Source organism: Haliotis cracherodii, unplaced genomic scaffold (genome assembly GCF_022045235.1).
Source record: "Haliotis cracherodii isolate W230 unplaced genomic scaffold, xgHalCrac1.p SCAF_22, whole genome shotgun sequence".
NCBI lineage: Eukaryota > Metazoa > Mollusca > Gastropoda > Lepetellida > Haliotidae > Haliotis > Haliotis cracherodii.
In genome coordinates this window covers 8,671,662-8,696,713 of record NW_027266278.1, presented here as the reverse complement: position 1 = coordinate 8,696,713, position 25,052 = coordinate 8,671,662, and the positions used below count along the sequence as shown (strand labels likewise).

Genomic DNA, 25,052 nt, shown 5'->3' with positions numbered 1-25,052 from the left:
TTAGAAATATAACTCAAATGCCAAATATCTTCATGAATGACATCAGGATTGAATCAGTTTTTGCTCATAAACATCTTGGATATTTTAGCAGTGTGATTGTCAGTGGCGAACCCATATCAATGGTATTATTACAACTGTGATCTCAATGATAGATTATTTACGAAGTTTGAAATGTCGCCTTCAGAACAATATCCTTCTGATACTATGTACTGTAAAATATGAAATTAATGCGACGTTGACCCCTGGCCTAATCTTCATCATAAAATAAACGCGAGTAGCCCTGCCTTTTTTAAAACTATAGAAACTAATCATCAAACGATAACACCAAGACGGCAGACTAAGAATCCTATGCGACTCTTGCTCTGAAGTTGTTTGATCAAGGTTACAACAATCAAAACTTCGGTAAAGCTTCAAAATGTTTTATGGTAGACTTGTGGACACTTCGAAATTTGACGGATGAGTGACCAAATATTGATATGCTTGTACAAGAATCAACAGTTAAAACATGCATACATTCGATCGTACCCAGGAAGTGCGTTGTACTTACATCTGTTCTAAACATTATAAATATGTGCACTGTATGTGGGTGTGTCTTTGAAAACTAATTTTGCATGTTGACCAATCAGACATTCGTTTTGTGCAAATAAATTTTGTTCACATCACTGTGATCTGTCTGATAATTTAAGTTCAGTGCTGTAGTTTTGTGCAGTCTTAATTATGTACACTCTGCATTGTTGAGTAGTATACAATTCCGTCAGAGGTTTACACAGGTTTAATTTTCATTTCTGAGAATCGAAGAGAGTAATAATATCCCTTCCACCTGGACCAGCACACTCCGGATGCGTAGTTCGTGTTGTTGTATTGGCCGTTGAGCTGAGAGGAGTGACACGCTCCATACCACCAGCCACTAGGGTAGAGAGCGCCACAGTTAGACGCGTAGACGTCGTTGTCTCGGTCAAGGGTTGTAAAATTGCGACCGTTTCCATATGAGAAACTGTCCCCTGTCAAAATAGACATAATGTGTTTGAGCTGCTACATATATCCATATCAGTTCGTGGGTAAATCGAAACTTTCGTGGCCTCATAGATATTGCTTTGTGTAATGTGAGGTTTCGAAACGTATCTGAAGAATATCATCTCGTGATCATACAACACTGAGTGATAGACATTTTGACATTGTTGGCGATCATTTATCCAACTGCTAGCTGTTAGCCCACTTGTCAGAGTCACATAACTGATCACCAAATTCATTTATAATAGTGAAGAAAAAAGGGTTATTAAATCATGTTACCTGTGACCATCCTGAAGTAACATTTCTTGGTAAGTCACGGTTCACAATTCACCTAAGGCCAACTTAAATGTTAAATATATTTCTTCATGTGATTTGATTCATAAAAGAACTTGTGCCAAAAGAATTGTTGATGGACTTAAACTCTAATCGGGGGCAGGGGTGGACCAGTCGTCTAAAGCGCCGCGATTCGCTGTGCAGAGTTGCGTCCCTTGGGCACGCCAGAAACCTATGATTGTGGGTTCGAATCCCGGTTCGCCCCAATTATGATTCTAGGTTTGTCAGCACCATACCCGTGCTCGTGGGTTTCACCGAAGTGGTAAACGTCTGAGACCTGCATAAATTCGGGCTTTCCTCCCACATTAAGCTGACACGCCGTGATATAACTGGAATACTGTTAAAAGCGGCGTTTAACCCAACTCACTTACTTAAACTCTAATCACCCTGAAGGTCGCTATTGCTATTGGAATCAATATTGGGTCAGTACAGTCGATCGCAACTAACACTCCATATGAGCAGGCTGTGTGCAACATGTGTACTCAGAAGTTTGACACCAAATCAGAAACTGAGCCGAGTGGAAATATACGAGGACCTTTGTTAGCACTTATTCCTATAACCCTAGTCATATTTAAAAGACGAGACCTGGATATGTCTCCTGGAGAAGTGAAAATATTTGTCTCAACCCCTACAAAAGAAGTTCAAACGGGTGGCGTCAGTTTGTATGTCATGGATTAGGTTACCTGTGACAGTTTGAGGATATTCATGATTGACTTTCAATGGACAATGCTACATCACATAACTACATCCGCCGAGAGAAGCTATCAAAGAAAAACGCCGAGAAGAGTTCCGATCAGCTGTGCTACTGCTTCAGGCCAATGCGCTGTGTACACGTCAAAATTTACAATGGCTTTGAATTACCCTACCGTATCTCTTACTCTCCTGACCTCGCACTCTTTCACTGTTGTCTTTTCCCAAAACTCAATTACAGACGTGTACCAGTAACGACAAGTTTCGTAAATCATTGTAAAGTCTCGAAAAAAATATAAAGTCTATATTGCCTGATCACCAGCTTGTTATTGACAATGAAAGGGACTCAAACTGTCGCATGATTTGCAGTACTTTTAATCGCTGAAGATTTCTAGGCCACGAAATGTCGATGGCTTCAAATACATCTCAAGGCATTGATAATAAATAATTTATTGGTACAACAAATGTTAACTGCTATTTTCAATTCAGGAACAATACCAGCGCCCCGTAATACTTTTTGAGTAAATATTGTGGTACTTTCAAGAGAATGTATTGTTATTAACCGGGGCCGCGGAAGTACGGAGTTAACCATCGCGAAAGAAGGGAGAAACACATGCAATACATCGGACACAGAGTAGCAAAGGCCAACCGGAAAATACTCACCACACTCTCCCGTGTAGTTACTGGTGGACAGCATGTATAAACCATCCTCGTCGGCTAGAGCGAATTGGTCATAGGTGGACACACAGGTATTGTCTTCAAAGTCTGCTAGGTCGATACGAAGCTTGTAGTCTTTCTGAGACGTTAGCCGATGGATGTTATCATTGCCTTAAACATAGAGATAATGTGAATCGGATTTAAACAGATATATCTGCCATTCCTAATAAATAGTATCAAGGGGTCGGTTTATCACCACGTAATATTGATTCCTAGACGTTTCAAAATGTCCGGAGGTGCTAAAACAAAATCCTGATCACGGAGGTACATGTAGTGGATATATAGTATGACCAGAAATTATTGAGTATTTTAGGGATATGTTTAAGTGGGTATCTAGTATAAAAAACACTGACCAGCTATCAAGTGCTTGGTTTCATTCAAGAGAGACAACTCAGTTAATCCTATTTCATAAGTTTGTCAAGGGTTATCCCCCTTTGTTTACTTGTTAGCAGACGTCATTTTTAGTGATCCTCAGTATGAATGATTTAGAGAAGAGGAAGTTGATTTTAGAGTATTATAACAAGGACATCAGACCAGCTAAAGTGATTTCAAGTAGAACAGGCATCCCCTTGTCCACTGTTTATCGTGTTTTGAAAAATATTGAAAGTGGAGGTGGCATTGAGCACAAGAGAGGCGCAGGTAGGCCCAGACAATTGACAATCGGTGACAGGAGGCGGCTTGGTATTCTTGTTTCTAAAAACAAACGAAGGAGTTTAGAAACCTTAAGACTGGATATGATTGATAGAGGAACTGTGGCTGTCTGTAAGGAGACAATTAGAACTGAGCTGCATGCAATAGGTTGGGAGAAAAGTCGAGGAATTCCATCACCGATCATGGAACCTGAACAAAAGGAGCAAAGGTTGAACTGGTGCTTAGAGCATAGAAATTTTAACTGGGACAATGTGATTTTCTCAGATGAAAGTTGGCTGTTGTGTGGCTGTTTCCTAATACACTAACATTCTGGACCAAAAAAAACTGAAAGAAGTACAGTCCAAAATTTCTCGTGTGGGGTGGCATATCTGTGTTAGGGGCAACGCCCCTGTGTGTATTTAAAGGGAATATGAACAGTGAACGGTACACAGATATTCTCGAGGGACATTTACTTCCATCTGCTCAAGTATTCCATGGAAATTCTTGGATTTTCCAGCAAGACAACGACCCAAATCATCGTTCAAAGCATTCTCGGGGCTGGTTTCGAACCCAAAATATGACATTATTAGTTTGGCCAAGCTACAGCCCTGACCTAAATCCAACAGAAAACGTTTGGGGGCTTATGAAGGAAAGTGTCAATAAAACAAATCTGACAAATATTGTTGAAATAAAAGAAGAAGACGTGGTCCGATATTGGGACAGCATGAACCACGACTTTCTAACTTCTTTGATCAGTAGTATGCCCCATCGCCTTGAAGCCTGCAATGCTGCCCAAGGTGTCTTGACAAAATACTAAGTGTTCACCTGGCTTTGAAGCTGGAGTTATGTTGTACTAACATTCACATTTAATACGTTAGTAATGAGTGAAAAAAAAAATTACAATCTTTAAATTCTCAATAATTTCTGGTCATACTGTATCTCTGAGTGATGAGCGGATGAGGGAGTTTCGTTTGAACATTGTTTCAGTGATTCCACGGTGTGTCACGAAAGACCGGCGTGAGACGTTTACCAATTTGGTGAAACCCAAGAGGACGAGTTTGGTGCTGACAATCCTAGAAACATAATTTAGGACGAATCGGGATTCGAACCCACGATCACAAGTAATCGGAACGGCTTAGACGACTAGACTGTACATGCCTCCTCAAAATGATGAGGTTCGCGGGTCTCATCACATGGTCTTTATTAAGTAAGGACATGTTTATCTCAAAGTGATAATGTAAAGGATATCTTAATGGACAGACAGACACAACTTCTCGGAACTATCTGATACTATAGTTCCTTTCCCGACGGCCAGGATAATGACCTCACTGACTTCACTGGAATACCTACCCCTCAAAATGAATTTGATATTATAATACACACTGTCACCTGACACTCGTTTTAAAGTCGGATCTACCTGTGCCAGTACGAGACACTACACAGACACAAATGCTACATCTGTAAGGTCATTCAGGAACATTCTCGAGTACTCGTATTCTAGGGATCCTGACCTTTGCAAGCAAGCTAAATATGCAAATAATTCGAGATTTCGACAGCGGGAAAACGCCCGATTTGGCCAAAGTTCGCGATCTTGTATTGTTGATTTTTTTTGTACATAGTACTTTTTTGTAAAAGTATGAGAACATGAGAATGCGGCATTTGGACTTGATGTAAAATACCGCAATCTCGACTTTCCAAATCTGGCCATGAAAATACGAAATCGTGAGAACGCGAGAATGCGACGTTTTGTCTTCTCGCGCTCTCGCACTTTTGTCATGTGTAGTTTATTTTACGATAACTCGACAATGTCCCTTTCAGTATTTAATACACGTGATAAGCAAGTTCAGACTTGGAAAGGTCACCTCTTAACCAGTGAACCGTCGTGTCACGGAGGCATTCGTCAGAAATATTGTAAGCAGCTGTATAAAGACATTTGTTCGACCGATATTTAATATGCACAGGGAAAACCAGGCACGTTTGACTGTTATTCAGAAGAAAGACTGACCCTGGGATATTTAAGTACTTTCTGTTTAATATCAATTCTACAATATACACTGTAGTTACGCCCCCAATGGCAGATAGTCTTGAAGTCACTGGGAAGAACTTGGAACAAGTACAATGATAATATATGTGACCAACCATTAGATAAGGGACCTTATGGGTAAAAAAAAATCACATTTTGACTTTTCATTCTATTTTAAAACTACAGCATCTACTACAATTCACAAGCTTTCATTCATCGTTATTACAGAGATACATAGTGATACAAATTGACGTCAAACGTCTTTATGACGTCAAAGCACAATTGTATCCTAGAACCCATAAAGTCCCTTTTCTCCTAGTTGGTCACATATAATGTAAAATATACTCTCTGGTCTGTATTATACCTAGCCAAAATTCAGTCCCCAAATAGCCGAATCCTTCTTTATACTCGTCCCAGGTTCTCTTAAAATCCACCGACCCATCCATTCGCCTTTGAATTACCTGCAAAAAAATGTGTTACCATTAAACGTCCTGACAATACAAACATGTGTAGCAATGGCAAATTCTAGATTTCTTATCTGTGCATGAGGGGAACCTACTTCTCACCCCCCTGCTGTAATGAAGCAATATACAGCTACATATGGACTCATGTGACAAACAGGTGGTCTGATCACTGAACACCTAGTTACACGTGACATACAGCTGGCGAATTGATCACCGACAACCTAGTTACACGTGACATATAGGTGAACACATCACTGGACGTCTAGCTGCGTGGGACATATACGTGGACTGATGACTGAGCACCTAGTGACACGTGACATACAGGTGGACTGATGACTGAGCACCTAGTGACACGTGACATACAGGTGGACTGATGACTGAGCACCTAGTTACACGTGACATACAGGTGGACTGATGACTGAGCACCTAGTTACATTTGACATATAGGTGGACTGATCACTGAGCACCTAGTTACACGTGACATATAGGTGGACTGATGACTGAGCACCTTGTTACACGTGACATACAGGTGGACTAATGACTGAGCACCTAGTCACATTTGACATACAGGTGGACAGATCACTGAGCACCTAGTTACATTTGACATACAGGTGGACATATCACTGAGCACCTAGTTACACGTGCATACGGGTGGACTGATCACTGAGAACCTAGTTACATTTGACATACAGGTGGACTAATATATTCACTTTGTAACTTTAAATAATACAGAGTAACAACTTTGACATATAGGTGGACTGATGACTGAGCACCTTGTTACACGTGACATACAGGTGGACTAATGACTGAGCACCTAGTCACATTTGACATACAGGTGGACAGATCACTGAGCACCTAGTTACATTTGACATACAGGTGGACAGATCACTGAGCACCTAGTTACACGTGCATACGGGTGGACTGATCACTGAGAACCTAGTTACATTTGACATACAGGTGGACAGATCACTGAGCACCTAGTTACATTTGACATACAGGTGGACAGATCACTGAGCACCTAGTTACACGTGCATACGGGTGGACTGATCACTGAGCACCTAGTTACACGTGCATACAGGTGGACTGATCACTGAGCACCTAGTTACATTTGACATACAGGTGGACAGATCACTGAGCACCTAGTTACACGTGCATACGGGTGGACAGATCACTGAGCACCTAGTTACACGTGCATACGGGTGGACAGATCACTGAGCACCTAGTTACATTTGACATACAGGTGGACAGATAACTGAGCACCTAGTTAAATTTGACATACAGGTGGACAGATCACTGAGCACCTAGTTACACGTGCATACGGGTGGACTGATCACTGAGAACCTAGTTACACGTGACATACAGGTGGACTAATATATTCACTTTGTAACTTTAAATAATACAGAGTAACAACTTTCTCCGAAATGTAAATAAACGCATACTGGACTCCTAGCTACACATGACATTTATGTCAACTCTTTACTGAACGCCTAACTGCATGTGACATTACAGGTGAAGTCACCACTGAACACCTAGCTACACGTGACATACAGGTGAACTCATCACTAAACACCTAGCTGCAACACACGCAATAGACAGGTGACCCCATAACTCAATCTCTAGCTGCACATGACATGCAGGTGAAACAAACAGCAAAAATATGCGGGAGTTGAGCATTATTCTGACGCTTCAAACACTGCTTAAGTTGAAATAATACGGAGTGACAACATACTGCAAAATGTGATGCAAAATAACACTATTAATTCGGCACTAGTGCAGACCAGTACAATCAGCCACACGCACACATACGTGCATGTACTTCGCTATGTAAGTGCAATAATTTTGAAAGCGACCTTAACCCCTATTTCACCGCACCATTCGTCCATGTTACAGTGAACAAATACTGGTATTTACTCCTGTAAATGGTCAGAATTCATGTAGTGTGTGGACCTGTACTTACCAACCAACCCCCGCCTGGTGTCTTCATGTCACAGTACACCTTGACAGTTGCATCTTCAGCTCCTGGAGTCACGGTATAAAGACCGTCCACGACGCCGTACTTATAGGCGTCCGAGCAATCTAACAAAAACAAATGAAGACAACAGTTCACGAAGCTGTTCTAATGGGCGTCCAAGCAATCTGACAATCAAATGAAGACAACAGTCCACGACGTCGTACTTATAGACGTCCGAGCAATCTAACACACAAATGAAAACAACAGTCCACGATGCCGTACTTAAAGTATCCGAGCAATCTAACAAACCAATGAAGACAACAGTTGACGATGTCGTACTGATAGGCGTCCGAGCAATCTGGCACTCCTGAAGAGCAACCTCCACGTGGCGAGTGCTGGGTAACGCTAAACGCCCTTCCCCCGTGTGGTAGAATGTGTCCTCAGCACCCCATTGCTTGTTGTACGAGGCGACTAAATTAGGCAACCTGTTTGCCGTGGGTGGCGCTTCTGAGCGGTGGAGGACGGGATACTCGTTGTTGAGGGCACTGGAGCCAGGAACAGGTGTTCCTTTAGCACAATACTTCGGCCCTTACTTCACCTAGACAGGTGGTAGAATTGGCCCGTTCCTATCAATCGGCTGGTCACGCCATGCCCTGTGCATGGAATAATTTTTTTGAATGGACTTATTTCGAAATATATCAAACCTTTTGATCAGGATACTTTATAACCTTGATTATCCGAGTTTCAATTTTGCCTAGAGTCCTTTGCCAGAAGGCGGTGGCTCATGGACCAACCTGGTACTTTCGACCTCAGAGTTCTGTTGGACTTAATAAAGAATAAACCCATTTGCCATATTTAAATCCAGTGCAGGTATTAGTGGTGAAGTCAAGAATGTTTCACGGCTCCGGAGCGGTTCTCGTTTGGTAAAGTGTGCACGGAGACAGCAAGCTGTCATTCTTTTGAAATGTGATACTTTTGCAAATACTGAAGCTGCTGTCTTTGCGCACAGAATGCTTAAGTCAGGTCAAGGGATCAGTCGCGACAGAGTTCGTTGTCTGACAGAATTGACAGAAGAGGAAACTCTTGATGAAATCAAAGATCAACCTGTCACTTCAGTGAAACGTTTTACAAAAAATGATGTAGAAAAAATTGTCCAAACAAATACATATTTGTTCACTTTTTCCCTATCGACCATACCCCAATCTATAAAGGCAGGCTATTTTAACATCGGAGTGGAGGTTTATGTCCCAAAGTGTCAGAAGTTTGGACACGGCTCCAAATCATGCGATCCGCCGAATGTTTGTCACCGTTGTGGTGGAAATCATGACGCCTCAGATTGTACAGCTGACCCCAACTGTGCTAATTGTTTGGATAAATATGTTGCGTCTTCAAAATCATGTCCTCTTTGGAATCATGAAAAAGATATAACAGTCAAATGTCAAAAAAACATTTCTTTTCAGGAGGCTAAAAAAGTCTTTGCCAGCCGGTCACCTCCATCTGCGCAAACCTATGCTGCTGCTGTCACTCGAAATTCTACCACAAGATCTATAGAATGTCAAACTGACTTGACACGGGCACACTCTGAACACCCTGTGCCTATGGTTACAACATTTGAGAGTCAGACAAATGATTCAGATAGTCATAGCATCTCAGGTTGTGACTCAGGCTATGGCCCCATCTAAACCAGCTCCTGAAGTACAAGCAAGTATGTAACCATCAACTGAAATGCCCAAGAAACAAAAGAAAAAAACAAAACAAGAAAATTACAAATAAGATCTCTACTCTTACTGAAACATCTTTAGATGTTCATAATTTCTTTGACCCTCACGAGATGGATGTTACTCAATCTTCCAACAGTAGTGACTCCTATTCACGTTCACATGAGCGATCTCCTATAGAACCATCTTGAACCATTCAGTATAGTTCCTATCATTCCTTCTCTCCTCCGGGCGATAAAGCTACTGGAGGTGCTTCTATTTTAGTGCGGCGACGCGTTGTTCACAGTTCCGTTCTGCTTAACACAAATCTTGAAGCGGTTGAAGTTAGATTTACACTGCATATTGCCTTGGCACCTTTCTCCTTATACGAGTCTTCAGCGGAATGACCTTCAAAAGCTATACGACCAACTCCCAAAGCCTTGTATCATCATGGGTGATCTACATGGGCATAATCCTTTGGGAATTTTTATCATTAATCAAAAGGGAAAAGTGATCGAGGATTTTGTTTGCGATAATGACATATGATGATTCAGACTTACTTAATTACACCCTGCTACTAGTACATATTCATCATTAGATCTGTCTCTGACGGATTCAGTTTTGGTAAATGAATTCTCATGGTCAGTCCACGATGACCTATGTCGAAATGACCATTTACCCACCGTTCTTAAACCAAATAATCCTACTGATGATCCACCTTCAGCTCGATGGAATTTTATGAAGGCTGATTGGCTTTTATTCCAATCTTTATGCAAAGATAGATTACAACCTACATCTTTTCAGAATGTTATTGACCCAATTCAGTTGTTCTCATATCAACTGAATGGATTGCTTATGAATCAATCCCACGTGTTTGTAAACCATGGTTTTAGAAGATAATTGCAAACAAGCTACGAAATATAAGAAGGCGGAATTATCCTTTCGTAAACATCCTACTGTCCATAACTTAAAAACTGTCAAAATGTCACATGCGAAGGCAAGACGTATATTCAAACAAAATAAACGTCCATCATGGAAGAATTATTTCTCTCGTACCCTTATGTTCAAGGTTTGGAACATGATAAAAAAGAACAAAGACAAGGGATCACATTCTACAGTTAACCATCTGAAGGATGGCAATACTTTGCTGACTGATAAATCTGATATTGCCAACAGACTTGGAAAAACATTATCTCAAAGTTCATCTTCATCTAATTACCTTCCTGAATTAAAAGAATATCAGCTCCAACATGAAAAGAAAAACATTAATTTTAATCAGATAATGGTGTAGATTACAAGTATTTTCACTACATCAGCTTTACACTGCCTTAGGGCAAGCTCCTGATACAGCAGCGGGCGCTTATAATATTCATTATCAGCTACTAAAACACTTGCCCGAATCATGTCTTGAAACGATATTGAATATATTCCATGATATTTGGACATCAGGGACCTGTCTGATCATTATAAACAGGGTGAGGGTGTCCCACAAGGTAGTATTTTGTCTGTCACTCTATTCAGTATAAAAATTAACAGTTTGTCAAAAGTTTTAACTGATTCAGTAGATGGATCACTTTTGTGGATGATTTTAATATATCTTGTCGCGGTAAAAATATGCACACAATAGAAAGGCAATTACAATTTTGTCAAAATAAAATTACCAAGTGGTGTCTAGAAAACGGGTTTAACTGTATACATTTCTGCAGAAAATATAAACCACATAACTTATATTAGCCTACTGTTCACGATCTCGTACTTTAGGCCTCCAAGCAATCTAACTTATAGTAGCCTACAGTTCACGATGTCGTACATGTACTTTAGGCCTCTGAGCAATCTAACAAACATGAGTCGACTTCAATCCATAAAACACTGTCTATGCCCTTTCCGAACTATACCAAGACTATAACGACCGGTGCACGTCATAGCCAAAGAAATCCAGACCCTACACTATATTGATCCATATTTGCCCCCAAGCAATCGCGATAAGCTAAGTAAATTGGGGTGTATCCATGTATTTCATATTCAAAGATTTCCAAGAATATTTTACAAATATATACTGGGAGACCCAAGAATGGACCCGTGTGGAAAGTCAAACTCAAGGTTACACATGGATGACAAGAAAACTCAAACGCCCTTAAGAAAAGAAACTCTTTTCTTTCTTTTACACGTTTGAGGTATGGAATGGTTGCATTGAAGACAAAGTTAGAAATTAAAAACAAAAGGCAGTGTAACTGATTTACCTAAATCTGTACCTAGGCATTCGATATGCAGTAAACTACGGTTATAACAAACTCAAAGGGACCACTAATTTTAATTCGTTATAACCGTAGATCGTCATGAGCATATGTACAACATATATACAGCAAATGGACGGGACCAAGATATAGTTCGTTATGTCCCTCAGGTTGTTATAAACGTAGTTTACTGTATTACGAAACCGGTTGGTAGATACATTGTACTATATGGCGCCCCTGTGTAATAGACGGTCCCTTGTACCAGTGCACATGCGCTATCGGAACCGGAACCAGATGTAATTATAAACACGCCCGTGTTTCAACCTGTTCGATACTTGTTTAGTTATTGTCATTTCACGCTGATTTTCTCAAGTAAAGTGATCGAACAAATGGAACTCTGTTCTTATTTATAACTAAACAAGTTGAGGCAGTCAAGCAGAGAGTGCTGAGGAAGACACGACTTGGTGCAAACGGGCCACGAGAACGTCGAAAGGTACTGTGCCCAACCGAAGTCCGCGGAACACTGTATACACGTCTGTAGTACCAAACGTAGGACATTCGCTACAGAATAACAGTCCTGATGGATGGCGCCTATGAATGTGGAGTGCCCGATCGAGGGTTTTGACCATATAGCTACGAACGCAGAGGCGACAGTGGTGGCGGCCATGCTGAGTATACACGCCACTGTACACGCCGCAGCCCACCGGGCGCCATGCGCGAATGCCAAGATGGAGCAACTCAAGCGTCCCTCCATAGCACTGGCCGGGATGGGCGAGGCCTGGTCGTACTTCATAACCCGCTGGGGCGAGTACAAGACGGGTACTAAACTTGTCGAACCCGACATAGTCGCACAGCTACTGGAGTGCTGCGAGGAGGAGCAGAGAAAAGATCTCAATCGCGCGTCGGGCAAGAGCCTCGTGGACAGTGACGAAAAAGAAGGAGCTGGCCGTCCGAGCGGAGATCACAATGGTAGCACGGGTGGCAATGTATAACATGCGGCAGGGACATGAGGAGCCCATGCGGTCATTCCACGCCCGCATCAAGGGGCAGGGCGGACACATGCAAGTATGAGATGAAATGCACCAAGATGGGTGCAATCAAGTCAACGACTTCATTGAAGAAATACTACGCAATGTGATTGCCGGTGGCATCGCGGACCAAGAAATACAACTTGACCTGCTGGATGAAAAGAACCAGGATATGCCTTTAAAAGACATGGTGGAGTATATTGAGGCCAAGGAGTCTGGGAAGCGCTCGGCATCGCGTCTACTCGACCCTCAGAGCACAGATGCGATCAATAGTTCCTATCGGCGGGGGATACAACACGACGTTCGCACCAGGGGAGGAGCCAGGCCGTAGAAACCGAAAGCCAAGCCGGAGAAACCGAAAGCCAAGCCCGAAGGGGTATGCACCTACTGCGATGAGGTGGACCACAGCAAGACACCTCAGTGGCGCCCCAGACGCACCGAGTGCCCCGCGTATGGAAAAAAGTGCCGGAAATGTGGCCGTCAGAACCACCTTGAAAAGAAGTGCCTGAACGGCCGACCGACTGGGCCCCCATCGGGGAGCCTGACGGGATGTACGACGAGAAGACGGCAGCCTTCGTAGAGCTATGCACGGTCACCATGGCCAGCACGGAAAACAAGTTACACACACTCCCCCTCGATCACCACCTGTACGATGATATGTGCGATAAGTGGATGAGACGTTTGTCCAGCCTGCAGCCGTACGTCAGCCTAACTTTCACCACTGAGTGTGAAGATTACAGAGCGCTAGGTTTTGACCTCCTGTAAAGCACCAGCACAGTTTCCCTGCCCGCTATGGCCGACACGGGGTGCCAGCGCTGCCTGATCGACATTAAGGTCGCCTAACAAATGGGTTTGAGTACAGAGGACCTAATACCCGTATCCATGACCATGAAGGCTGCAAACATCAAGGAAATTCGTATACTTGGATACTAAGATTCACTGGTAACAGTGACGACGCTCGGAGATTGGAGACGCGCCAAATCACGTACATGACGGACACTTCGAACCCCATATTCCTTTCCGCGCAGCCTGCGTGGACCTAGGCATGATCTCGGAAAAGTTCCTAACACTCGGGTAGGTGAACCTAGCGACCTGGAAATTGTGTGACTGCCCACGAGGTGCGGATCCGCCGACCAAGTCGACAACACTCGCCATGCCGGCGACCGATGCTAACAGAGAAGCACAACAGAAACACTTACTCAGGATGTTTAATTTCTTATCTTCCTTGTGTATAATCATATGACATTGACTATGAACAATTAAACAAATATTTTGTTTTCCCATACCGACTTACGGTTGTCGTAGAACAAAGACAGTTTCGAGAATATAGAGGGCCTATTATGATAATTTGAACTAATATACATATGTACATAATAGTACTAGGTATAAATGAATTTTGATAAGTGTTCGTAGAAGAATATGAACTTCGAATTATCTCGGAATTATGCGCAACAGATAGGGCTGGAAATTTTATAATTGTTCTGGAACTGACGGTAATTCAAAACAGGTAACAAGATTTCGTCAAATGAATGATTGAGCCAGGAATGCAACGATTTAAATGCTGACAAAATGAATAAACATATCTGGAACAGAGTAGACTGTTCATGCGGACAATTATATGCTACGTCTAATGCCAATGAAGTTTATCACCCCATGTTATAGCATTTGTTTCATATAAAAGATACAAGCCAAATAAATGGGACAATTAGTTGTTATGAATAAACTTTACCTCTGTGACATATCACGCAACTAAATGTGAATATGTTTATCAAACAATCAATTACAGTAATTAACCTAGTGTCCTTATTTATACACAATTTAATTACGTATTGGAGTACACTATATAATACACATATACACGGAATGATTTCTTATTTTGTCAATTTAATCATAACCCAAATCATACAAATCAAAATGTGAAAGTAGTGACTAACTTTATGATCAAGGGTATAAATACTCAATTGTATCTATTAATCCTAATAGTATAACAATAAACCCTGTGTATATACTGAGCATATTTAGATACATCCGGATCTACGACCGCAGCTATATAATCAATCAAGGAAAGTATATTAGATTGAATTACAAATGTGCTATCACTAAAACAAAATTTTCCGTTATCCACGTAAGCCTAAACCTGGGAGAAATAAAGTTCTGTTCTGCTCTGAAGACGCCGTCATGATTAGTTGGCGCCAGTCTAGACTGTCCAATCAAAGTGAATATACAAACCGTGATGTTACTTGACCAGTTGATGACACATGTCAAACTCAGAGTGCCCCTGGTCCTCCACCCACCATGTGTAATACTTTAGCGTACTTGATTGTTTAATTTGCAGTTATATCACTGTTAGGCTGAGTGATGAGAGAATACAATTTGTTGTTTTTGTTAACGATCGTTTCCATTTTCAACGTGGTAGCCTTATAAGTGACTAACGTTTTTATCATGATGAAATGAAACATATTAAAATAATCAGAGGGACTGACGATCGCATTTTTCGCATAAATGTCATGCTCGCATTAATTTCATGATTTACTGAAGATAGATTTGAACATTTCTGAGCAACGATCATGTTTGGGTAGGGGAAGTAATCTTGTCTCCGCTTGCAACTGGATTCAGTTCCGAGATCGCAGCTTGACTGTTCGGTACGGCCGAAAGGCGGCATCCATGTTGTTCAAGCTCCGCTGATCACGGGGCCTCATTTGTCTGTATTCTGCTTATGAGCCAGGATGCGCATGAAACACGGGTGTCAAAACGAATATATACACCAATTATACGTACGGTCAATTAGCCAGTCCAATACCCTGGTTCTACCACCTTTAGGTGTAATTACGTCGCATGCCCCTGGTTCACGCTTCGTCTGATCTCCCGTCATAAAACCACGATGTTTATTTACCTGGAGCCTCCGACAGCGCCGACTTCCTGTGTACATGTACGTACATGGCAATAAATGGTTTGACAGTTGTTTGACGGAATCAATCAATAATTATTGACACGGTGAAGTAATTAAAATTTGTCACTATTCACAACTCCTATTTTTATTTTTCTATTGTTCAGCTGTATTTTCGACCAGTTTTATATGTATAAAAAATCTTCTCTTGTATTTATAAACCAAACCTAAAAACATTTTATAAGAACAATTGTGTTTTTAAACCGTAAGTTTTCTATTAAAACAACCATGCAAGTAAGATTTCAGCCGTAATATTACTTTAGTCACTCCACAGATTGCACATGTTATATGCTGCAAACCCCGCGAATGTAATGCTACTACGTCACAGCTGCCTCGGTAATTAAGGGCTGGAATGTTTTTGTGAAGGCAGTTAGAGCAGACGAATTTCCCCCCTCCCTGTATAATGAGGGTCGCTAACCATATATGTGTATTTTTCGTGTTTTTGTCTTGATTTGTTTGTCCTTTGGTGAAAACAAATGTTCAATTGTGAAAGCAAACCCTTTTCCCATAAACGTTAAAAGACAGCTGACTTTATTTTTGTCTGAAATATCAACGTTGAAGTCGTTTATATATTCGGAAATCCATATTATGGTTAATATTTATAATATAATATGGACAATGGTAAAATTTATTATCACAGTTTAAGTGCTATTCACAAATGTATGTAAATCTACTTCGTGATGAATGAAGCATGGCAATAAATGTATGCATCTGATTCTTCATTTGTTCTGTATTCTTTGACGAGAATGAGTTTCGTTAATGATGATCACTCTCACAGATTTTTTGATAAGAGGATAGGACTTTAACTGGATAATAGTTATGAAATATATATATATATATATATATATATATATATATAAGTATAGGCGGTCTGTGCACATGTGGTGAAACTGATACCTCGCTGATTTGCTAATCGGGACTTGGAAATCATAGTCTGTCATTAAATTGATTTTAAAATATATTGTTTTGACTGTAGTACGTCCTGACATCATAATATTATGTGGTAAACAACTTATCTTACCTTATGTTAAGTAAAACAATTATTGATAATTTCCTGAATTCCACATAGCTCTGGCGTGAGACAACAATAAATTAGATGTTACCAAAGATTGTCCATTTTATGATTTTGGGCACATGTCGGGGCACTTACATGTGAGCCGTCTGGACGACTGTCTGTTTTGTAATTAAATGGCAACTGCCATCCAGCCGAATACTTAATCTTGAGACCTTTTAGTTGTCTCAGCACTACACAATCAGCAATCTAAAAAACAACAAAAAATCCTCATCCTAACCGACTCCATCAGTGGACTACAAGCCCTCAAAAATAAAAACACTAAAAACCACCCCAAACTAATAAATCAAATACTCAATAGCTCAAACAACTTAACTAGGGCAGGTAAACAAATAGAGTTCATTTGGACCCCCGCCCACGTAGGAGTCTTTGGAAATGAAAAGGCAGATAAAGCAGCAAAATTATCCCTTAAACTCCGAGAAATAAGCTTAAACTTACCCAGCTCAAATTCAGAAATCAAAAGTCTCACTAAACAAAAAATCAACAAAAAATGGCAAAATATATACGAAAACTTAAATAGCCAAATCAGGAAAGTACTAAAAAAACCCCTAAATAAACCAAAAATACTACACCCATCCAAAAAAATCGACAGAATAATTACTAAACTACATACACTAAACTAAATAGCTAATCTACACACAACAGGAAACTGCCCACATTGCAAATAACAAGAAACACCAGAACACGTACTCATTCACTGCACACACTACCAAACACACCGAACAACACTACAGACCACCCTAAATCTTAAAACCGGACTGACACTAGAATCAATCCTAAATCCACAAAATAAATTAGAAAAATTCAAAGCCTTAGGTTTATACCTAATTAAAACAGGACTAATCAGTCGCATTTAAACCCCAAATAAAATAATAAAACCAAAACTACCTTATCTAACAACCACCCAACACACACAGCTCCCTTAGTTCGTCCCCCAACCACTCTTGGCATTCTTTCCATATCTCAAAATTTCAAAATTATTATATGAGCAACCCCTAAACTCAATAAATAATTCATAGTCCTTTTATTGTTCAAATTACTGATACAACATATTTTAATTTGTTCCTTCTAACCATATTTCCAAACAATTCCAAACCATTCCAAGTCATTCCAAACATTTCCTGTGTTGGAAATATGTTTGGAAATGTTGCCATTCCAATTTTGGATTTTCTGGAAAGATCGATCCTTCCAAGCTTTGGAAAGTTTGGAATGAGCGATCTTTCCAAAGCATTCCAACGTTCATTCCGAATGGAATGGACGCTATTTGTCTTGTGCCCTGGTCGGCAGCAGATTCACACACGCGGCAGAATCCAGATGGGCGCCCACAGAGGGCGAGGCTCTCGCTCTTGGACAAGGCACGCTATTTCGTGCTGGGCTGCGAGAACTTGATCGTAGCCGTATACCAAAAGCCACTGCTGAAACTTCTTGCGGACAGAGCACTTGTGACATACCAAACCCCTGCCTAAGGCACCTCAAGGAGAAACCCTGCGTTATCGCTGCTGTATCATACATATCCTGGGCATGAAGAACACAGGATGCCATGTCACGTAGGCCGGTCAGCACCATGCGACCATCACTCATGAACCTTCCGGATGACAATGCCGCCATAGTTACCCACCCCTCACCCTGCACGCACAACGCCTTCCTATCTCTCCTACGCCGAGACGAGCTGGAAGACCACGATAACGTAGAGAAGGACATTCTGGCATGGTTCACTGCGGGCCTTGAATCATTGCAATCAGTGACATGGGACCGCGTCAGGGAGGCCAACAGCAGCCACAGCGATGTGCACATGTTGGAGGAAATGGCAGTGGACGGCATTCCGGACTCGAAGATCGCGATGCCGAAGACAATTCGAGACTTTCACCAGTACATTACTTCGACAGACGGAGTGATCCTATACAAGGACAGAGCAGTCATACCACCCTCACTCCTGCACAGATGGGGTGTACACCACCGCCTATCTTTGGTGGCCTTCCCCCACCACAACTGTCGTGCGGAGATTGGTGTGAAGACGATGAAACGACTTATCACTGACAACAACGGCCCGCAGGGAGAACTTGACGATGTGCAGAGAGAGATACTACAATATCGTAACACACCTGACCCTGACACGAAGATCTCCCCGGCAATGTGTGTCTTCTGCCGCCCGATACGCGATTTCATCCTGATTATCCCCGGGAAGTACAGACCACACAAGACTTGGCGTAAGGCTCTCAAATCAAGGGAGGAAGCCCTCCGCAAACGCCACATCCGCACAGATGACACCAGGGCGGAGCATACTTAACGCCTTCCGCCACTCGCGGTAGGGGACTTCGTCCGCGTACAGAACCAGACCGGATCCCACACCAACAAATGGGACAAGACGGACTGTATCGTGGAGGTACGCCAACACGACCAATACGCGATCAACATTGACGGCTCAGTCACACTTCGAAATAGGAAATTCCTGCGCAAGTTCAGCCCAGTTCACAACGACCAGCCGCCACCCTGATCAATCTGTTACAACATAGCAACCTGCATCACTGTAGCAGCACCCGTCATGACAACGCAGCTACCTGCCTTCGACAGCAGACGTCAGTAAGCACACCCCGGCGCAAGACACCACCCGATTCAGTCACGCCAGCAGCACCAGGGCGAGGCACACCGAGGCGCAGGATCCTTCAGTAGCCATCATCGGCCCTGGGAGTACGCAGATCCTCAGAGCGACCAGCGTGCCTACTTGGCACAAAGACTACTCCATGGAATAGTCATATGATGGGTTATGTAGACGTTCGTTCACATCCATAAAACTTTATAATTTCTTAGCCTTTATCCGTTAGCATGATAAAGACTTGGAGGGAGATAGATAACATTGTTACTATACGGCGCCCCTGTGTAATAGACGGTCCCTTGTACCAGTGCACATGCGCAATCGGAGCCGGAACCAGATATAATTATTAACACGCCCGTGTTTCAACCTGTTCGATACTTGTTTAGTTATTGTCATTTCACGCTGATTTTCTCAAGTAAAATGATTGAACAAATGGAACTTTGTTCTTATTTAGTTGGGACACGTGAAGATCCGGTGTAGAATTGGTCTTTATCAACCTATGCTTGTCGTAAGAAGCGACTGAAGGGGTCGGGTGGTCGGGCTCGCTGACTTGGTGGATGTCATCATATCCCAATTGCGTAGGTTGATGCTCGTAATGTCAATCACTTGATTGTCAGTTCCAGACTCGATTTTTAACCGATCGACGTCATATATCTGGAATATTGCTGAGTGTGCGGCGTTAAACAACACTCCAGCCGACCAACGAAACCGGCTGGGAACCCTTAGATCAGCGCTGAAAGGAACGTTAACTTTATGTTTTCGTCAAAAATAATGAAAATATGGCCCTGCTTATATTACAGATACCAAAAACCGTTGCTTCAAACATATCATACAGTCTTAGAAACTTTAGTGTTCCACTCAGACGATTAAAGGGCTCTTGGGGCCTTAAACAAAAAAAAATAAAAAATTTAGAATTATGATTTACATAGAACAGGTACAAAAGAACACCCGAACTGTGCGTGTTCAAATACATGTCGAAATGCATGACATTATACAATGAAATTTCATTGTTAAGTGAGCAACATGTTATGTACTTACCTGTAATGTACCTGATTAAATTGATCATATTTAATTTCTTGAAAAGAAAAAAAAATATTTGGAAGATAACATTAAGTCGTCGAAAGAATTTTGGACAAGGCTCCACAAGCTAAATGCACATTATGAGTTTAAAAATAATATTGAAATTGATAAATGGTATGATTATTTAAAAAATGGTGTTAGGGAGGATACCTTCTTTGAATTATCAGATCAGGAAACATGTGACAATGACATAACTACTACGATTCTAGACTCGCCAATCACAAGAGAGGAAATCAAAAAGCTATCTACGATTTGAAAAACAGCTAGTGTTCCGGCATAGATGGTTTAATTCCAGAGTTTTTTAAACATTCTTTTAATATTCTACTCCCATACCTTGAATTACTCTTTAATATGATTTTAGAAACGTCTTATTTCACAAAAGAGTTGACTATCGGTGTGATTGTTCCACTACATAAATCAGGATCACGTACCGATACAAAAAATTATCGAGGAATTACCCTTATGAGTGTTTTTAGCAAAATATTTGTCTCTATTATTGATAAAAGGCTTACTTTTTGGTCAGATTCATTAGATAAAATTCGGAAGAACAAGCAGGTTTTACACAAGGGTACTCAACCGCGGATAATATTTTCGTACTTAATGCGATTATTCACAAATACATGCAGAGAAAAGGTGGAAAATTTCATGCAATTTTTGTAGATTTCAAAAGAGCGTTTGATTCTGTAAACAGAAATATAATGTGGTCATTGTTTCTTTCAAATGGTGTGTGTAATAAAATGGGTAAATTATTATACAATATTTATCAAAATGTTATGGGCATCGCATATTTAAAGTTCTGAAAAATGCAATTATTACAAGCTTTTCAAGACAACAATTTCCCCAGAATACTAATTTTTTTACATCAACTTTAAAAGGTTTAATAAGTTTAGCACAATTTAGATGCAGCTCTCATAGACTTAGGATCGAAGTATGCAGGCATAGAAACATAGCCAGAAAATTGAGAATATGTGAGCAATGTGATTTAAATGTGATTGAAGATGAGTTTCATTTTCTGTTAATTTGTCCAAAATACGACCACCTTAGAAGAAAATATATTGATCTGCCTTGGTATGTACATCCCACTCTACAAAAAGTTACAACGACCATGTCAACAACCGATAAAGATACTCTAAAAAATCTATCAATGTTCATTTATCATGCTATGTTAATTAGAATATGACCTGTTAAACGGATCTGTAACCACTCCCGAAAACAGAATTGTACTATGGGCCTGAGGCCTTTCAGTATGGAATAAAACTTATCCTATCCTATCCTACCTGTTGATATCAACTTACTGTTACGTATATAAAATGTAAATACTATCGTTACAGATAATGAAGCTTTAGTTAAGGCAGTCCAACACTATACATGTACCACTAAATGAAATGTAATGCATTTTCCCCCTCCTTTGTAGGATTACATAAGCATGTTTCTATGAATCTGTACATAATGTTCAAATATCGTACACTCTTCTAAAAAAGAAGAAGAAACGCACAGGTAGTTTTTAGTAAATATAGTCCTAAAAAGGTATTGACAATTGAATGACAAATTATTAGCTTATGCTTGCCTTTTATCGCCACTACCACGAGTTGCGAATGCTATAACTTGCGCGTGTATTTTGCTTCACTGTTTTCCTTCATGACATTTTTGAACAAGTTTGAAAACAATGCCGTTTAAGACATTGTAAATCGACAATGGCTGCGTTTTGTCGCACCGTTTGTCGAATATCAGGCCATCAACATTTTCCAATAACATATATCCAAATTAAATGCGGGATTTTTGTGTGTAGTCAAGCTCAGTGAACTAAATGCTACCTGTGCGTTTCTTCTTTGAAGAGTGTATGAGAAATAAACGGCTCGTAGCCGTTGTTTATCGTACAATAAAACAATGCAGGGCTGCGAGTATTTTATTTATTAATCAATGTATTTGTTCCTACTTTGAACATAATTATACACATTTGTTTTCACGCTTCTTGGATCCTTTGCTTCATTCTCACGAGGCCTGCCAATTTAACAGTAAGAATTTAGGAACATCATTAATTCCATTTATTGATATCAAACGTTCGCCATTAAATATTAATGGCAATTTGTTCATCTAGAACAACACACTCAATACACCGATAGCAATAAATAACGTTGATTTTGTTCTGAATGTGTGACAGCAATATATTGATATCCTGGAATGAATATATTGATATCTCCATGTCCAGAATAATGTTATAAAACGTAGTATGTTGGTGATATCGATTTGTTTGTTTTGTTTCTTTGTTGTTTAACGCTGTGAGAACCCCTTAATCGTCTGAGAGGAACACTAAAGTTTCTTAGACTGTATGATATGTTTGAAGCAACGGTTTTTGGTATCTGTAATATAAGAAGGGCCATATTTTCAATAAATTTGACGAAAAGTTAATGTTCCTTTCAGCGCTGATCTAAGAGTTCCCAACCGGTTTTGTTGGTCGGCTGGAGTGTTGTTTAACGCCGCACACTCAGCAATATTCCAGATATATGACGGCGGCGGTAAATAATCGAGTCTAGACAAGACAATCCAGCAATTGACATCATGAGCATCGATCCACGCAGTCAGCGAGCCTGGCCACCCGATCCCGTTAGTCACCTCTTACGACAAATTTAGTCGCCTTATATGGCTATGGGTTGCTGAAGACCTATTCTCCCCCGGATCTGGAGCTTGGAAACCTTGGCTTACATGCTTCATATCAACTCACACATCTTTCATGAAACAAAGAAACGTGTTCATTGCAAATAAGTGGACTAACACAACTCACTCACTCGTTACAAATAATCCAGATCAAATATTCATTTCTGTGTAAGCAAAGTGTGATGGCAAATGGATTCTAAAATTACATAGCATTTGGTAATATATTTGGGGATCTGATATGTCGATTTCCCAAGTGAAATAGATTAGTATTATATTTTTTTTCATTTATTCGAAAACAGATATCACATGATATCTCTACTCAAACGCAAAGGTTGTAGTGAAAGACAAAAATACAATTTCGATTTCCCGAATGGGTACAATGTTTGAAGCCCAATCCCCCCGCTGTAATATTATTGGAATATTTCTAAAAGCGGCATAAAACCATAATCCCTCATTCCCCCCTCCCATATACCAATGAGTGGTGTTCAGGGTTAGATTCACACAGTCAGTAGCGAGTGCGTCCATCTTGACCTGACACCTTCGCCTTATTCAGGCCACAAAACATTATAAAGAGGTTTTGGGAATGGCACCACATCTGTGGATGGATAAGCCGTAGTTCCTGCAACCTTGTTGCAAGATTTGGAAAACATCGTAATTGTCGTTCCATTTCATCCCACATATGTTCAATTGGTGACAGATCAGGGAATGGTTAAAGAAAACCTTGCCTCATCAGTGAAGCTGACCCTTCTCCACCAACCGAAAGTGTAAGAGATGGAGAAGTGAACGTTTATGTTCAGATATATATAAAAATTAATCTACTGTCAGGATTTAAATTCTGCTTGGCCACTTGGACGGATAACGTTGATGCGCCACTGGACTCTTTTCTCAGAAACGCCAGTGTTGCCTGGTATTGCAAGGGTTGTGAGAGCTGCTGTCTGGAACCTGTGTCTAAGATGCGTCGTTCGAATCCCAATGTTTTAGCGAAGGTGAAATTCGAACCAACGGTTCTATGAATTCGACTACCCATAATCTGATAACCATCACATTATGCTTAGACATACTTATATTTTAGTTTTGGATTCTCTAAGTGTGTGACGGATGTTGTACATTCTATCAAGACTGTGACATGTGTGTGACGGTTCATATCAAGACTATGAGAGATGTGTTACGGATCTTACCGTTCTGAGTACAGTGTCTGTAGTATACCCATGCGTCTCCAGGCTCCACGTCTGCAGCTGACACGGACCGGTTAGAGCTCCCTTGACAAGTGTGGGTTACAGTATTGTAGAAGAACGACTTGCACCTGGGATCCCTGTAGCAGTCCCCAGCACATTCCGCCACCAGCTGCTTGTTACCCCTACTCCACAGTGCACCCAGGGAGGTGATAGACCCAGCCAGTGAATGTTCCGGACAAAAGTTGTCTCTCTTCAGTAGCACTGAGATGGCAGACCCCAAAAATCCCAGCAAGCACACCAGCTTTATATAAGCCATGTTCTCCTAAAGAAACTCTGAAAGGACAAAAGATGTCATAGATTCAAGTTCCAGGCCTCTCAAAGAAGGTATTGCGTAATATCTTTTATTGCGGATTTAAAACGGATGTCGTTGACTTTTTTTCCACAAAACACTTGAGTCAATTGAGCAAATTGTGTCGCCTTGACAAATCAGTAAACTAAACATGCGCTTAAATTGTTCTGTTAGCTCAGACTGCGAGGCCCTACTTCAACCGACATTCGTTGAACCCACTAGTCTCGATAAGGCCTCACTTGAAAGCTCACATGCATTTGTGTATCGTGTCTTAAAATAACCCCCTCCACCTCAGTTTCAAACGTCTCCATAACGACCATATCAATGAACCATATAAACCATCCCTAAAATCTATTTATTTAAGTGTTCTGACAAAAGCACCTAATCAAACACTGCTTGGTGT

General features: G+C 40.9%; 1 protein-coding gene across 1 annotated transcript; it reads right to left on the bottom strand.

Annotated features, from left to right (window-relative positions):
• Positions 1 to 740: 740 nt before the first annotated feature.
• LOC139471305 (microfibril-associated glycoprotein 4-like) lies at positions 741 to 24,622 on the bottom strand. The gene is made up of 5 exons (XM_071253613.1): positions 24,304 to 24,622; positions 7,826 to 7,944; positions 5,769 to 5,865; positions 2,698 to 2,862; positions 741 to 1,001 (listed from the first exon to the last, which is right to left on the bottom strand). The coding sequence occupies exons 1-5, from the start codon at positions 24,614 to 24,616 to the stop codon at positions 763 to 765; spliced, it is 933 nt and encodes a 310-aa protein (XP_071109714.1). The 5' UTR covers positions 24,617 to 24,622; the 3' UTR covers positions 741 to 762.
• Positions 24,623 to 25,052: the final 430 nt, after the last annotated feature.

What these genes read in the sequence shown, in the direction of transcription:
- LOC139471305 (XM_071253613.1), bottom strand. Translation starts at nt 24,616, where the DNA reads ATGGCTTATATAAAGCTGGTGTGCTTGCTGGGATTTTTGGGGTCTGCC. An exon ending in CACCAGGCGGGGGTTGGTTG is followed by an intron (nt 5,866 to 7,825) that starts GTAAGTACAGGT and finishes ATTTTTTTGCAG; the next exon opens with GTAATTCAAAGGCGAATGGA. An exon ending in TAACTACACGGGAGAGTGTG is followed by an intron (nt 1,002 to 2,697) that starts GTGAGTATTTTC and finishes CTATTTTGACAG; the next exon opens with GGGACAGTTTCTCATATGGA.